This window comes from Copadichromis virginalis, linkage group LG18 (assembly GCF_057382275.1).
Source record: "Copadichromis virginalis isolate Kocher_CV1m ecotype Utaka linkage group LG18, C_Virginalis_male_GT1.1, whole genome shotgun sequence".
Classification (NCBI taxonomy): Eukaryota; Metazoa; Chordata; class Actinopteri; order Cichliformes; family Cichlidae; genus Copadichromis; species Copadichromis virginalis.
This window is the reverse complement of record NC_140635.1, coordinates 18,538,741-18,556,178: the sequence shown is the minus strand read 5'-3', so window position 1 is coordinate 18,556,178 and position 17,438 is coordinate 18,538,741. Positions and strand designations below refer to the sequence as shown.

Sequence of the window (17,438 nt, the reverse complement as noted above, 5' to 3'; positions counted from 1 at the left end):
TCCACCTCGGGAACCTCGGGCAGCAGTGCTCGGCTCGCTCGGACGCAGACCTACTGCGTTTGCTCCCCTTCAGCGGGTTTGGGAAGGCATCGAGACGCCGGATACGCGTTTTCCAGCGCCGAGGCTGCAGCGTGTGACATTTGTTCCAACTCTTCTCCTGTGAGGCGGGTCTTTCAGCATGGGTAATGGCATCAACAAGGTACGATTTTCCTCTCTTCCGTGCTCCTCAGGTTGGAATTATTGTGTGAGCGGTGCTCAGTGTTTTAAAGATAGGTGCTGGTCATTTTTGGACGTTTCATAGAATAAAAAGTTTGGTTCCTCGTTAACTTTGCAATATTAGAAAATGTAGCATCGCTGTTAGAATACTTAATCACAGCACAGTTCAGTGATCAAACTAGAATTATTTTTGGCATAGTTATTGTTTTTGTTGTTGTTGTTGTTTTAGTTATTATCATTTAGTGCCTGAATATTTATCTATTCAGACCATCAAATGACACAATTTGTAATTATAACTTCATATTTTAGGGTTTCATTTATCTTTGTAGCTGACTGGTCTTTAATCAGTTTGCACCACCTCAGTATCAATCATTGGTTTTTGATATAGCAATCGGTATTCTTTTTCCTTATAGGTCCTTCCTGATTTATACCTGGGAAATTTCAAAGGTGTGTCTCATTTTCTCTTTATTATTATTATTTTTAAATTGACTTCTTATATGTGTGCAGATATAATAACGCTGTTCGACTGTGCTGTTATGCGTTTCTGTCAGATGCAAGGGACAGAGAACACTTAGCCAGAAACAACATTACACACATCCTGTCGATTCATGACAGTGCAGCTCCTATCCTCCAGGTGAGAAGCTCCCTTTGCCTTATAATGTCTCAGCACCCAGGTGTATCATAGAGGTACACATATTGAATTTCTAATAAATTTTTAAATAGAGTCATCCAGCAAACAAGCTGAGCAGATTGATTGGCTGAGAGCAGTCAGACACCCTCCACAGTTGACCCGGTCTGTCAGGTTGTTCAGGAACCACTGTGTATCAGTAGCTCTTTTCCTTGAGCAAACAGCTCTCATTTCCGTGCGAGTAAAACATACACAGGGGACTTTCTTTTACTCATGTGATTCTTTAGAGTATCATGTAAAATGCCAGTCAACAGCAGTTGGTTTGTCAGTGTGCTGAGTTGTGTGCCTGCGTGGGTTTCAGAGTAGGCGGTTGTTCTTGTCTCAACCAGCTCGGACTATGCGGTCTCTCTTCATTATTCTTTTTTTTCTGGATTATTGATTTTGACGCTTTAACATGTAAAGACACCCCCCACCCTGCCAATGGTACCTCCTGAACAGCAGGGATAGAGAGCACAAACTATTTACAAAGAGAGAAATGCAACAGAGAGCCCGAGGTTGGTCTTGTCATGGTTTCTGAACTTCCAAGATCCCATCAAGCATCAGCGGGATAAGTTGGAACAGCTGAGGTTGCCGCAGGACATCAAAGAGTTCCCAGGTCCATGACCTGACAGCTCAGAGCTAATTTAATGGGACAACAGAACAATTAGGCTGGCGTTTTTAGTATAGTGGCTAATCAGCTTTAGTTACACAGCCTGCCCTCACCATAAGCAACACACATCGTGAATCACTGATTGTGTTGGTGTGTTGGTGACATTTATTATATTCTTCATTCTGTTAGCTGATCTGTGTTAAATATTTAGGAGAACGTGACATTTGACTAGTATACTCTGTCCACCAGGAGATGACCTATCTCTGCATTTCAGCAGCTGACCTTCCCACACAAAACCTGTAAGTACCAAATTGTGCAGCACAGCAGCGCGGCACAGAACAATGAAAAGCTGAGGCAGAGTGAGAGAGTACTACATCCATTTGAGGCTTCTTTGTGTGGGTGTCTAAGGTTCATTTTCTCCAAGATAAAGTGTAAATGATATGCTTTCCCAAGCTAAACATTTATTTTCTGACAAGAGCACAGTAACACAAATGGACTGAGCTCTTGGCTCTTATTTTGGTAGGTATGTGTGACGTTCAAATACACGCAGTTATTTCTATGTGAAACTAGAGAAGATGGCCAAGGGTGGTGCTTGTGTTACAATAGTCTTTAATTATATTCACACTAAAAGCAATGACCAATGTCTTGCAGCTAAGTCCTTGAATTATAGCACGATTATTGGCAAATGGTATGCTGGCTAGCTAGCAGAGGTATACAAACACACCTAGACATGTTCAGTGCTGTGAAAAAGTGTTTGCCCTCTTCCTGATTTCTTATTTTTATAAATGATAGTTTCATTTATTAAGGGAAAAAGTTATCCAAACCCACCTCGCCCTATTGAAAAAATAACTGCCCCTAAAACTAATCACTGGTGTTGCCACCCTTTAGCATCACTGTGGAGAAATGTTGGCCCACTCATCTTTGCAGAATTGTTTTAATTCATCCACATTGGCGGGTTTTCCAGCATGAAAGGCCTGTTTAAGGTCATACCAAAGCATCTCAGTCTGATTTCACTAGGCCACTCCAAACCCTTCATTTTGACCCCTTCAGAGGTGGACTTGCTGGTGTGTGCATAACTCAAACGTGCTTAAACTTCAAGAACTGACACCCAAAAAGTCATTCTCCTTCATGACTTTTTGGTGGAGAGCAGAATTCATGTTTCTGTCAATTATGACTTGTCGTTCAGGTCCTGAAGCAGCAAAGCAGTCCCAGACCATCACACTACCACCATCATGTTTGACTGTTGCTATGATATTCTTTTTATGAGATGCTTTTGTTAGTTTTACACCAGATGTAACAAATTTAACATGTCTGGCAGTAATCCAGGCTGGATGTGGAGTGAAATTCAAAAAATCTGAAACACATAAGTATGACAAAAACACACAAAGGAACTCAGGAAGGGAGGAAATCTTTTCACAGAGCTGTACATGTGATATGCTACAAATATGCACACATGTGCACCTGCCATCTTTAGCACCCCCATATGTCTCATACCTCTAAGGTTTTGAGAACATGACATTTGCTGTTCGAGACCTGTTGCATGAAATATGACACCAGCTACTTGAGATGAACACACCCTGATCCTCATGGGGAGAGGATGAGCAATAGTTTCACATGCCAGTTACAAAAACATTCCCATGCCTTTCACAAAAACATGGCAAAGATAAAATAACAGCATATAGTCTGCGATTTTGTGTTGGCATAGCAGTTTTTAGGTAGTCAGGAGCCATTTTTACATTCCTTTTTTTGTACCCCACAGATCTCAGTACTTCAAACAAAGTATTGTTTTCATGCACGAGTCCCGCCTAAAAGGAGAAGGCTGCCTAGTTCACTGGTGAGACCTAGATTACTTGTATCTTTACCTGCAAGCTAGAATTTAGGTTCACTCAAGCTTGAGAGGTGAAATTTGAATAACGGACCTACATAGATTCACTCTGTCTGTCTCAAACAGTTGCAGACATGGTGAAATTTAAATGTAGTTAATTTAAAGCTGGAAAAAAACCCCAGATCACAACAAACAAGTGCACAAATGAACTCATGTGTGACTGCTTTGCAGAAGAGATTAAGTGATAAAAACCTATTCTTGAACTTCCTAAAACAGAGTACAGTAACAAGTCTGACTGCATTGTGTTCGTGTACTAGGGTAGCTGACCAAGTGTTCACAGGGTAAAGTTATATTTGGCTAGACAGAGGGTCTTCTCAGAAATACAAGTGGCTATTTTTAAGAGCTGCTTTTACAATGCCTTCTCTAATTATGAATGCTTAGTCCCTTGTTCATTGCAAAGGCCAAAACTTATTCATTTATTTTATGTATCTCACCTTTACCTTTGCTTGCAGTATAATTGTGCAATAAATTGTGTGCACAGAATACAGAATTATAAATATTCCTGGTAACAAATCTTTTTTTCCAGTTGCTGGACTGGACTTCCTGAACTTATCTTCCTTTTTAAACAAGATGCGCCGTGTTAAATGCAGTGATTACTGTCAGAATTGGACTTTCATTCCACCTTATTACCACCACTACTTCTTTGCATGATAGTTTTATTTGCTTGTGTTATTAATAAACATCTGCACACTCTGAATATTCATCTACATTTTTCTAAATGAGGACAAATTGCTCAAACCAGGACATTGCGCTTGCTTGTACAAATGTAACACGAGTCATTTGCTATCTACAGTAAATGTGTCATGGGTGAATACTGACAATGATTTATTCATAATTGCTAAATCTTGTAGTGTTTGTTTTCCATCCCGCTCTTCATACAGTTTGGCTGGTGTGTCCCGTAGTGTCACGCTGGTTGTAGCTTACATAATGACGGTGACAGGATTGGGCTGGCAGGAAGCCCTGGCTGCGGTGAAGGTGGTCCGGCCGTGCGCTGGCCCAAACCTGGGCTTCCAGCGGCAGCTCCAGGAATTTGAAAAAACTGAAGCTGAACAGGTTGGTGGTAACAAAGCGAGCATATTGAAAATGAAGCATGAAAAGACAGGAAGTATACCCTTGCAATTCAAACTGACATCATTGTTGTTTTATATGTAGTAAAATTGCCTACGTTGCTTTTAACAGACTTAACCTTTTCTTCCTATAGTTCAGAGAGTGGCTACGGACGGAATACAAGGAGAATCCTTTTAATGATGAAGCTGATATACGTGACTTGCTTGATCAGGCATCCAAAGTCAAGGCTGAAGCAATAGAAGAACTTGCAAACACCCCACCTGGAGGTATCTGATGAGCTGTTTTGATGAGGTCTTTGGAAGATTATGGAAAGACAAGTTACAGACCCATCTGGAAGTCTGTGTTTGTATCGCAAATGGAAGGATTCTTTAAATATCATGGACATAAAATACTGCAAAAGACTATTCATTATTGTGTACAGTCCACAGTCATTTTTAGTGTTGATTACTTGATGTTCCTGGTACTGTTTTCTTAACTTATAAATGTTCTGAACTGTGTGCTGTTATGATTTCATATTGTCCAATAAAAGTAATGAATTCAAGTGTTTTGTGAGGTTTCTGGTCAGTGGGCTGTCATGTTGAAGGTGATAAGACACACTCTGTGCTCAGTTTACAACTCTGTTTCCTGGTTGTCTTCCTGTTTGTCTGTGTTCCGGGGGGAGGTCATGCATGGTGGCATCAAAAACACCAAGATAGAGTTCTTTTAATCGGTCTTTTTTGCAGGTGTCGCAGAGACTAAAAGAAACTAAAATACATCACTTTTGTTTTACCATTATGAGATTTTGTATGCAGCAGTCTCCTATACACACTTCAGATAGCTGGGGAGGAGCATGGGCAGCCACTTGATGGCGGTATTACTAACAAAGCCCTCCTATAATGAGAAGCTTTTTGAATTCAACCATGGCTTTTCTTTTGACGATAATTAATTAAACCCTGTCATCATCTACCTCTGCTAACAAATAGCACATGAAAGACTTTAAAGGCGTTTCCATCAGCAGTTTTATTTGTGGAAAATAGGTTGGACGTGCGGACTTTTGCAAGAATAAATTGGTGGGGAAATATTTTTGTGAGCGTAGCTTACAGGTAATTGTTCCATTCCGTCCCGGTGTCTGCTCAGGGTGTCTCTAAAGGGATTCCCCACCGCAGCGCTGTGTGGGCGCCGAGTTTCACAGAAATGAGCGCCCGAGCGCTTAACATCTCCTCTTGAACTTCTCAGAGCCCGATAGGCTCCTCCCTTTAACAAATTAAGATGTGATAACGTTGAAGAATTGGAACCCGAAAGCTTCAAAACAGATTTCAACGGTGGACCTGACATATTCAAAGGTAAGCCAGATCAGCGCATTTTATAAAGAAAATTCACACAACCTCTCTGTCTCGCTCTCTATATATTCTTTCATTATAAAAAAAAATACATGTAAATATTTAATATTCTTATGAGACCCCACAAGTTTCAGTCAGGTGAAAATGTCAGCATTTAACTACACGGGCAAAAACATGAACTAGTTTGTGTAATTTTGGCATTAAATTAGAGTTATAGCTCCTAAACAATACAGCATTAAAAAAAACCCCGCTACACACCTCTGTAAACCTGGGATTAAACTCTTGCGGATGAATCATAACACTTTCTTTTTAATTTATGCACGCGTCTCATATAAGTCACACTTCTCTGACAGAAAAAGGAAATTGTGCCAAACGTGATTGTTATATTTACTCACTTGAGCCAGATCACGTCCTTTACTAACGGCGTGACTGCATGAGGAAATTCTCTGCGAGCTTGAGCTCACTAACAGGGCAAATCTTTCATTAATTAAAAAAACGATGACTTTTCGGTTTAAAATTGCAACCAAACATGTTGTAAGTGGTCGAATCGGCAAATTAATAATATCAGATTTGGGGCGAGGACTAAAACTTAGAATCAAAAATAATAAATAAGCTAGAACGTTTACTGCGCCCACAGGTCTTATATGTGTTGAGTTTGATCTCATTTTATCTCAGTTTGCACAGATGAACCTGGATGAAGACAGTGGCCTGTCAGTCAGTTGCGGCAATGGCAAACTGAGACAGTGGCTCATCGATCAGATTGACAGCGGGAGATATCCTGGCCTGGTTTGGGAGAACGATGAAAAAAGCATCTTTAGGATTCCGTGGAAGCATGCAGGAAAACAAGACTATAACAGAGACGAGGATGCTGCACTCTTTAAGGTCAGACCATCCCGTCTTTCTCCTCACAGTGCACCTAAAACATCTGACAATTGCATTTTGAACGCTTTGCATGAATTATTGCAGCAAAAAGTATGAAAAATGTAAGCTACTAAACATGTGCTATTTCATTCCAAATTCCTGACTTGCTTTGGCATGACTAAAGAGGAAGTTTAAAGAAAAATCTCTTCACTGATTAATGCAGGCATGGGCGATGTTCAAGGGAAAATATAAGGAAGGTGTAGATAAACCAGATCCCCCTACATGGAAAACCAGACTACGCTGTGCCCTTAATAAAAGCAATGACTTTGATGAAATAGTTGAAAGAAGCCAGCTGGACATCTCTGAGCCGTACAAAGTGTACAGAATCATTCCAGAGGGAGCCAAAAAAGGTAAGTATTACATATAGTTAGATATTGTTCATGCAAAATACTCTAAAGCTGTGTAGAATTACATGAAGCACCACTTTTAACAACCTGTGTAGGACATGTCACATGTAGCTTGGAGTAAAATGGTTGTATTTGGATTCCTGTGCAAGTAGTACAGGCTACAAGCATGCCATAGCCATAGCATTGATTCACCTGCACATACAGAATACTGACACATTTCACACAGCAACTTATATTGTTTATAGTCTATGGCATTTTTTTTACATACATATGCACCACTGCAGTTGTGATGAGGCAGGAAGCACAAAGGAAGCCAAAGCATGTACCAAAAAGGCCGTAGTGCTTTTTTTAGAGGGCTTCGGTTACTAAGTGCAGGGTGCACATAACACAACCAGACGACCTCCAGCCTTGCATAACTAAGTCTCTGCCATCATACAACGCTTTTTGTCACACCAGAGCAATTCTTGCTATCTGTACTAACACTTTATTCTCCAAATAAACAAGATTCAGATGAACTCAATCATCTGTTGCACTAGCTTTGAAAATAACCCTGTCACTCAAATTAAAATAGCACAGCTTCACAAGTGTGCAAAACGTATTCACAGTTCAGCCCTGCCAAAATAAATTTGATTAGTGTGGTTTGTGACATATTGCACCTCACATATTTTTACAACTCTGTGCAATAAAGCATTGTTGTTCTGAATCTTTCTTTTCACACTATTTCTCCTTTATTTTTAAATTGATTATTTGGGAAATCATTTTTGGGTTGTTTTTTTTTTTTTTTTACAGGAATGAAGATGACCAGTGTGGAGGAGACCTCACCACATGCAAATAACCTTAGCTATATTCCTCCATATACATCCCTGCACAATCAGGTCAGCAGATTTTGTGGCTGAGCCTAGCACATACATGGGAACGAAATGTTTCGGTTTAATGACATACTTTCTGAGTGACCACTCGTTTGATCTTTCAGGTACCTGGTTTTATGGTTTCTCAGGAGAGAAGGGACTGGAGAGATTACCACGCACCTCCAGAACAACAGCCTCTTCCACATCACCACGGGCCACTTCCAGAGCTGCAGTATAGTCAGTGCCACTATCCATCATCAATCAGTCGGGCCTGGCCAGGGTCACACTCAGAAAACGGTACAATATTCACCTATACATGTTACGCTTTACAGATATGACATTCAGAATGGGCTAGCATTTTTCAAAAGTTTCAGTGATTTCTGTTCCAGACTGAATGATGTAAAAGATTAAGTATAAAGGGAACTTCCAATCATGTCTTTTTATTTTGTAATGTAATGCTTTTATCCAGTCGTAGTTGTAGGAGTTTATTTACTTTCAGTCAGAACGTTATATTTTAAGTATGTCAATATCCTGTTAATCAAAAGCAAATCTTAAATAACATATAAACAACTATTTAGCTGCAGTATCTTCCTTACAAATCATGATATATATTTGATGTTACCACCTGTAGGCAAACCTGGCTTTAAGAGTGATTATCCACAGTTCCACACTCATGCTATGGTGCGCTAGATGAGATACATTCTTCATACTTCCTTTGTTAAAAATAAGAGTTTAAAATTATTCTTCCTGCCCTTTTAAATTTTTGCATGCTCCCCTTCTAATCATTGCACGCATTTATTTTATTTCATTAATTTCATGCAGGTATTCAGCTCTCCTTCCACACCTACTTTTCAGAGTCTCAACCGCCCATGTATGCAGTGGACCATAACAATGCCATAACAGGTAAAGAACTGTTTCAGGCCCATTTAAACAGATACTCTTACTAACTCCTATGCTTGTTTCTAAATATTCACTAATCTACACTACATCTATTTGTGTGGCTAGGTAAGAAACTACAAACACATTACACATTTAGTATTTCCATTTTTTAAATCTCAGAACATGAAACATGTCTATTTAAAATAGACAAAAACTCAGGGTTGAGAATATTTGGGGAAAGGTTAGAAGGAAATAAGCAATACTCTATATGCAAAGACTGCGAAAATAAAAGTTTTATTTAAGTTTAGCAATTTTCGAGACCTACATTTTATCATACAGTAAGGCTCAAATTTTTATGTTCCTGATGTATGCTTTTCTCTTTCCATCAGATCTTAGCCTGCACGTGTCCCTATTCTACAGAGAGACTTTGGTAAAGGAAGTTACCACCACCAGCCAGCAAGGATGCCGGATCACTTCTTCCTCCTCTCCCTCCTCTTCCTCTCCTTCTTCTCCATGCCCAGAGGACAAGTTTCACAGTGGGGCAGAAGTCATTCTTTTCCCATTCCCATACCCTGAATCTCAGAGACAGGGTGCTGAGATGCTTCCTAACATACTAGACAAGGGAGTGCTTCTGTGGATGGCAGCCGATGGGCTGTATGCTAAGCGCCTGTGCCAAGGCAGAGTATATTGGGAAGGACCTCTGGCTCCATATATGGATAAACCCAACAAGTTGGAGAAGGAGCAGTCATGCAAATTGTTTGACACCCATCAATTCCTTATTGGTAAGTGATATCTGCTGTGCTACAGTGTTTCCACCTACAGCACACAAAAACGCCCAAGAAAAGTGATGCAGTCCAATGCAATATTTCTGCTTTTGTGAAACTGTAAATGTTAACTTTCTGTTCTGTTTGTGGACCACAATGGTGAAAGTGCTTTTCAGGGCTTTTATTTTAGTTAGGTCAGAAAATCTTTTCACTGATTAATGTCTTTTTTTTTTTAAAATAGGAAAAAAAGTCTTTAGAATTTGCACAGAATATGTTAACCTTGAGTTTCATGATGAAAAAACATTTTCTATACTTATACACTGGTTGCCCACTGACAAATCCATTTAACAAACATATGCCCAGATCTGGACTGTACAGCTGCTTTTAAATGCCAAATAGGTAAGGTTAAAGTAAAAGTGTTACCATGTAAAATCCTGGCTTTCTCCATAGTTTAGTAGTTTGATCTATAATGAAGCAATATTACGGATCCAAAATCTGAATCGTCAAAGAAACAAGTAACTAAACCTGCCTTATACTGTAGAATTTCCCCATAACTGTTGGCAATTTAGACGTAACGTATAGCACACACTGACTGCCTTTAAAATATAAGAGCTATAAATATATACCGAAGTATATTAGTAAAATGTGTTATTTTTGCGAATTAGTTATTTTTCTTATTTAAAACTCATAATTTGAGGTGTTTTTATTCCATTATGCTGAATTATATTGCAAGCTTTTACAATATTTCTTGAAGGACAAAATGATTTCATGAGTTTCCATTCAATTTGCTATTCAGATCATACAGATTACACACACACTTGTTTTCAATAGACATTTGTGTCTATTTAAGCCAATATATCTTCTGCTCCATCTTTTCTTTTGTCCTAGCGTAGAGGATACTCGTATGGAAAAAAAACAATCGGTCATTAAATTCCTTGACAGGTTTGAATAATTAACATTGTAATGGTAAACAGCTTCAGTTACTTAAAGCATGTCGATGGCTTTTGATCATATTGATAATGGTTTTGATAATGGAGATGACAATGAAGAAGGTGGAGATAGCTGCAGGTGGTGTGTCTGGGTAAGTCCCTCTTAAGTCTTGAGGTAGCATTAAGAAGCCACTCACATTCTCAGCAGGGGGCCGAAGCATGTGGAGTCCCCACCCACCTCCTGTGGTCCACCACACTGCAAGATAATGCTTGGTGTGCCATTTTACATTAAATTTTGCGTCATTCTCATCAGTAGTTTCCAGAAAAGTCATCATGATTAAGGAAAATGTCACGTTAGCAAGAAGGGGATTTTAATGTCTTTTTTAGTAACCTGAAATCTAAACATGTCATGGCTGAGTACATATTGGGTTTTGTGTTTATTACACCTCATTTTTTTTGGTTAAACTTTCTTACCTTGTTCTTTTTTCTAACAGAACTTCAAGATTTTGCCCATAATGGCCGTCATGTACCAAGACACCAGGTGGTGCTATGTTTTGGAGACGAATATCCTGACCCACAACGCCCTAGGAAGATGATCACAGCACAGGTACATAAAACTCGCTTAAAACTGTAAAACTTTACCCAATAAAACAAAAAACAAAGCAAAAAGAACAATAACTGTAGGCGATGAAAACAGATTTTAAATGATCAATCAAAGTAGTCTGTATTAATATTAGAAAATGCATATTTTCAGAAAACAAGAGATCTGAATACCATCCTTTAATTGGAATCAGTGTAGTTAAACAAGAGCCTCTGCTGTTTATGATACTGGAGCTAAACTTAAAGCTATATTTCACTTGCTTTCTTAGATTTTATTTGTAACTGAAAACGGTCTGTTTCTTGGAAGTTGCATGTTAGTTATACCATTAGATGTATAACTAAGGTCAGCAGCTTTCATTCGTCATTTGTAAAATAACAGAAAATGGATTTTACTGTTGATTGATTAGCATGTTTTTATGTGAGAGATGTACATTCATAACGGCTACTGGAGAGAGGGATGGATGGTGGCTGAAAAGGCGATATTCTATTTAAAAATTAATAATTAAAAAAAGAATTTCCTAAGTCATTAATTTTGTTTTATAACAAATGGGCCTAATTTCCCATTATTTGTTTAAAAAAAAAAGAAAAAACGTAATTTTCTTTCAAGCTAGCGAACTAGTTAGCTAACAAGACTGATATATTATTTCGCCATTTTTGATATTAATTAGAGGTTATAGTCATGATTTTTGGGAGGGAAAAATCAGAAATAAAAGCCATAAAGTCTCCTTTTTCCACTGGTTGTTTTAGTTGTTTGGTCTTTGCTTGTATAGGTACGTTAACATACATGTTTCATACATCGTCATGTTCTCCTTTTAGGTGGAGCCTTTGTTTGCCAGGAAACTCGTGTACTATTACCAGCAGAACAATGGTCACTACCTACGGAGCTATGAACACATCCAGGAACAAAACACCTCTCCTACAATTGACTATCCCTCTTCCCAGAGACCTCTGCAGCATATTCAGGAGTGACATGCATACAACACACACACACACACACACACACACACACACACACACACACACACACACACATACATACATACATACATACATACATACAAATGTACAGGACTGTGAATGTAATGCTTCAACTTTTTATCATCGCTTGTGACTGCAGTCCTGTGTACAGTAAGCGGTAGAAACTGTCACGTTAGCTAGGGGTAGAGATGGGGAAGACCCTGTTTTCACTTGCACACCTATGCATCGTAGTCTTTGTGTCTGTGACTGTGGAGTTTTTTTTTCAACAAATATTATTGTGACAGTGTGAAGGATGCGGTTTGTGGGTAGGGGGATGAGGAGAGCGGAGGGCAACTGAGACAGGAAGTACTAGCACAGGTGCACAGGAAGAATGGCCCCTAAGACAAACACTGATATGTTAAAGCGATAAAACAACATGAATGAATAGTTATTTAGTTAGTTATTTACAGGTAACAGCTGAAAATGTGATTCTTGGTCTTATGCAGTTAAGTGGCACTGAAGACAATAGCCAGCTCTACTTCTTAGCACAATGTATTTCTACACTCGACTACAATACATGATATGGTAAATAACAGTTGCTAGATAGGGAAGTGAATCATAAGATAGTGTAGTCCAATGTATTTCCCAAATTCTTAGTTTTATTGATAGAGCTGGAAGAAAGTGAGAGAAAATTATAATACAGATGCACAAAAAGCCTTGAACACTGGTTCTCAATCTCAATCTGGTTCTCACGCAGCCCTCCTGCAAGATGTTGCAAGATAATCTAAGGGGTCAAAAGCTCATTACTGATATTAGAGTTTCTACAGAAATTTTTAAAAAAAGTTTCAAAACAGCCTTTTTGTAACCATGGACGCTGTCTTCTTTGTCAAGCATTCAAAACATAATTTTGACCCATTTCCCCTATTGAAACGTAGAGAGATACAGCATTCTGCATTACAGGGCTTACAAACCATGCTGTTGTCCATGAGCTGTTCTACTGCTGGTCATGATTAGCACTGAACTAAGTGAACTGACGGAAGCTGACTGGAAAATCACACTCATCCCGTAAGTTGTAGGGAAACTATACCTGTTCCTCTTGACCTGAAACTAGTGGCCTAATAAGTAGGAAGGAAAACTACCTTTGTGGTCCAAGTGCCGGTTTACACAGGGAGGAGTTCTCTGTTTCCCATGCCTGAGGGTAGATTCTGACACACAAGGTAGCCAACGAACGATATTCATGACACGAGATGGCACTTTGTGAATCGCTAGGCAGTATAAGATGAATAATGCCAAAATGAGTCGAGTGGAATTCCTCACGCTGCTGAAGCCCTAGAGGTTAATGCTGAAGGACGAGGGATAAAGGTTTTGTTATGTTTTTCTTCTGTGATCCAGAGTTTCAATCTCTGCATTTAGTTCCTTCACACTTAAACCACATTACTTTCACAATGGCTTCAAATGTCTGACCAAAATGTTTTTGTTTTTTTTCATGAATCTTAAATAATTTTCCCTCTTAAAGATCGCTCTCCTGAAACTGCCCGATTGTCCACTGCATGAAATTGTGTTTCACATTACTTCACAGTCAGAAATGTCACATAATCAGAATCAGACAGCTTAATGTACAACGTGCCGTTGTGTGTGTGACAAAGCACATGTGTCCATGTGTGTAGGTGTGTACGTGTGTGTCACACAGTTGCAGAATTACTGTTATCTGGAAGTGACATTTATGGACTCAGGACAAAACATGTGACTCCCCCACCTACAGCATCAGTGACTCAAACACAAACACACACCCTTTTCGCGTCACAGGTTACAGTTACAGTAAAAGCAAACTACAGCTAAAACCACACGATTTTCTTTAATTGTTATTGTAAACGTTTTTTATTAAAAAAAAAAAGGATAAGAATCAGATATTAACATGGAGATTATTTTAATATAAAACTGCCATGAGAACAAATTTATTTTGGAATAAACTTTTTAACTACTCATGTGTACTGTGCTTGGTTTATGTTTGAGCTCCCCACATTTGCAGAAAAAGGGTGGATGAATAAAAGTCACATTTGGTTAGAAAAACAAAAAAGAAAAGAAAAGAAAAACACATTCACACATTTGCCATGGTGTTTCCCCCTTTGCAGGAAGCCACATAATTTGTAGTCAGGCTTCAGTTTTTCCGCCTTTATGAGCCGTTACTCCAAGTGACATTGTCTAAACTCGCAGCTTGAAGCTCTGGAGCTGACAGTTTAGTCAGCTAATGCACACGACATTGTTTAAAAGACTTTATAGAGGAAAATGAAACCACATGCAACACATCAGCTGCAACACTTTCTCCAAAAGAGAGTGATTCTGTTTGTTCCGTCTTGACTCAGTGACTTGATGAATCTGACTGTGGTAATAATGCAATATGAGCACGATATACACAAACTAATACTTGATATTTTTAACCTCAAAAATGACATTGCAAAATACATCACAGCAATCATTGTAACACTGTTGTGAATTTATCCATGATACATGTGTGTATCTGACATCCTTTGATTCTGTTATTCAGAGTGACAGAAATTTGGCTGTGTCACAACGGCTGGGGTTTATTTATTAATTTATGTGAAAAAAGACATGATTTAGTCAAGGCAAATAAATAGGTCTGCTCCCATTAAAAGTTAACAATGTTTTGCTGACATCTGCTGGTTGGTGTAGGTTCAGTTTAAAAAAAAAAGCTATTGGTTTATTCTGAAGAACTAGTGTCAGAAAAGTCAAAAGATAACATCAGCAAATAAACTGTAAGAATACAATTTGATCTCACTCCATTACTATGTAACTTTTAAACACCTGTCAAACTGCAGACATGAGGCTACTCACCAGGAGTGGCTGTAGTCAGAACACACATTCAAACACACACACGCACACACGCTCTATCTATCTATCTATCTATCTATCTATCTATCTATCTATCTATCTATCTATCTATCTATCTATCTATCTATCTCTGTGTGTGTGTGTGTGTGTGTGTGTGTTCCTGTCTAGCTATCTTTGTGAGGACCGAAAAATCTGCATTCTACTATACTTGTGAGAACCAACAGTCACTTGTGAGGACACACTCACCGGTCCTCACAAGTTTGAAGGCTATTTTGAGGCTCAAAATGTGGTTTTAGTGTTAGGGTTACAATTAGGTTATGGTTAGGTTTAGGGTAAGGGTTAGGCATTCATTTTTAAATGGTTATGGTTAGGGTAAGGGGCTAGGGAAACCATAATGTCAATGAAGGTCCTCACTAAGATAGCTGAACGGGCTTTTGTGTGTGTGTGTGTGTGTGTGTGTGTGTGTGTGTGTGTGTGTGTTTTGGCTAAAACAAATTTTTCCTTAGTCTGAAATTCTGAGATTTATTTTCAAAAATATATATTTTAAAATATGTATTTACTTTTGTAAATATGTATAATTTTTTGATACTGTCAAAACTGTTCTAGGTCAAATTCTACCTTTATATATTCAGACTGATTTTAGATTAGCTACATGTCGGTCAAATCAAGGAAAATGATTAAATGTAAAATTGTATTTTTTTATGGAACAGTGGTGACAGATATTGACACCGTTTAGCTGAAGGATTGTGGGGGAATCTCAAAACAGTGAAATAATAACAATCATCATATATGGGGAACGTAAGGAAAAGAGAATATTCCAAAATCAGAGGGTGTCTATAGATGTGGTGCCTTGACACAGACAGTGTTGAAATATGTTGGTTCAGTGGTTAGTGTTGTTGCCTCACAGCAAGAAAGTCACCGCTTCAAATCTCAGGGGCCCCCCATGTATGGTAAGAATATTCTCCCTGGGCCTGCATGTGTTTCAGTTTTTCTGGCTCTGTGCAACAGGTAGGTTAATCACAGTGGGGATTGTACACCACCTATTGATATGTGGTAGATAAAGTGCTTGAAATGTACAGCTGAAGTTTGACTTTTAGTTAAAAACACTTTGAGTGGACAGAAGATCTAGAAAAGTGTTATATGAATGCAACCATGTTACATTTGGGCCTGCAAGCACAAGCAGCCATGCTAGGTAAGTAAGCTAAGTAACCTAAGATTCAGCTCAAATTCAGAATCAGATCCAGATCAAATCAGAAGAGTGGTTGTAAGACTGCAAATGTGCCTGAACTGCCATTTCAGTGAGTGTGGGAAACACATGTACAAGCCCCACACAGTCCCACAAATCCCACACAGTCCCACCGCTACAGCTTTAAAAGTACAGAGAGTTTGGAATAAGCAAGTTTTGTGGTCTGTTAATTACTTTTGAATTAATATTGATAATTATAGTAATTAATAATATATTATTTTTTTTATGATATAACAGTGTTTAACCTGGTGGCTAGTGATTAGACATTGGTTGTATAATTAACCCCAGTTCCAGACCCAGAATGTTCAGTCAAATCTATTTAAATCATTGTGTCTGTTATATATTTATATCAGGTTAAACAGGGCAGATGTTTTTCTCCAAAAACAAATACTATAAATGACCCAAAAAACCCCGTCACTGGTCTCTGAAACTAACTCTGAAACCTAACTAAGATGAATCATCCATTTATTAATGACAGATAAACTATTACCCACATTCTAAATAAATCTGTAGTTAAAAATTTTGTGTATACACTTATTATGAGCGAATTCTTGGGGTGATACTGTGAAGGCATGAGATATGAAAAGCGTGTAAGGGTTAAACAGCCCTTGCGAGCCGACAACCAGTTGGTGTTGGTAGCAAATACTTTGATAAATTGTTGACAGATGATTATTTGCTCACTTTTATCACAGAACAATACAAGACAGAAAAGCTGTGTTAGGGGAGGATTATATAGCTATTGGTTACTATTACCATGCCATTTATTTTTCTTTGTGTTATAATTATTATACCATATTATAGTTAAAATAATTTTTGCATCTGAGCTACAGAGGGCATGGGAATTGGCACTCAATAAAATCTCTATCAGTGCAATTAATCAGTTTGAATTGTTTTCAGATGCCTGTGTTTATGTGAGTTGCTTCAGACAACGCACTTGACCCAATATATTATGATGGCAGGAAAGCAATAACAGTTGTCGGATAAGGAGCAGCAAAGTAATGGAAAACAATCATCTGATGACTTCAGACAGATAAGTGTGGATAAGCAGAACAATGTGGTGTATCTGGCGGTGATGCAAAGACTGTTCTGTCTATTTAGTTTGGCTGGCAACTTACAAAGGCTTTGGATACAAAGGATGTCATACTAAAATGTCATTAGACAAAGTAAGAAATGCTGCAGTTTCAACGTAATCTCCGGAGGCACAGAATAAACAGAAAAGCTGAAGGTTTTCAAATTGAAACAAAGCAGGGGCTTCCAAAATGATTGGGCACTGAAGACGGTGTAGTAAAATACATGACCAGCAGGGAGTGATATATCATTGGTTGTCTAATT

General features: G+C 38.5%; 2 protein-coding genes across 3 annotated transcripts; both read left to right on the top strand.

The window, feature by feature from the left end:
- dusp22b (dual specificity phosphatase 22b) lies at window positions 1-4,981 on the top strand. Of its 2 annotated transcripts, XM_085439550.1 has the most exons (7): window positions 1-199; window positions 630-663; window positions 768-850; window positions 1,743-1,792; window positions 3,253-3,327; window positions 4,260-4,431; window positions 4,580-4,981. In XM_085439550.1, the coding sequence occupies exons 1-7, from the start codon at window positions 179-181 to the stop codon at window positions 4,718-4,720; spliced, it is 576 nt and encodes a 191-aa protein (XP_085295676.1). In that variant the 5' UTR covers window positions 1-178; the 3' UTR covers window positions 4,721-4,981. The 2 variants fall into 2 exon arrangements, with proteins under 2 accessions (XP_085295676.1, XP_085295677.1); XM_085439551.1 differs by lacking the exon at window positions 3,253-3,327.
- A 738-nt stretch (window positions 4,982-5,719) lies between these two features.
- irf4a (interferon regulatory factor 4a) lies at window positions 5,720-13,993 on the top strand. Its single transcript, XM_085439145.1, has 9 exons — window positions 5,720-5,768; window positions 6,441-6,647; window positions 6,850-7,036; window positions 7,823-7,908; window positions 8,007-8,178; window positions 8,704-8,784; window positions 9,150-9,542; window positions 10,948-11,060; window positions 11,870-13,993. Exons 2-9 carry the CDS (start codon window positions 6,450-6,452, stop codon window positions 12,020-12,022), a joined length of 1,383 nt encoding a protein of 460 aa, XP_085295271.1. The 5' UTR covers window positions 5,720-5,768; window positions 6,441-6,449; the 3' UTR covers window positions 12,023-13,993.
- Window positions 13,994-17,438: the final 3,445 nt, after the last annotated feature.

Coding starts and splice junctions, on each gene's coding strand:
- dusp22b (XM_085439550.1), top strand. CDS start 179: ATGGGTAATGGCATCAACAAG. Junction 200..629: donor TGGGTAATGGCATCAACAAG/GTACGATTTTCC, acceptor TTTTCCTTATAG/GTCCTTCCTGATTTATACCT. Junction 664..767: donor ATACCTGGGAAATTTCAAAG/GTGTGTCTCATT, acceptor CGTTTCTGTCAG/ATGCAAGGGACAGAGAACAC.
- irf4a (XM_085439145.1), top strand. CDS start 6,450: ATGAACCTGGATGAAGACAGTGGCCTGTCAGTCAGTTGCGGCAATGGC. Junction 8,179..8,703: donor AGGGTCACACTCAGAAAACG/GTACAATATTCA, acceptor AATTTCATGCAG/GTATTCAGCTCTCCTTCCAC. Junction 9,543..10,947: donor CACCCATCAATTCCTTATTG/GTAAGTGATATC, acceptor TTTTTCTAACAG/AACTTCAAGATTTTGCCCAT.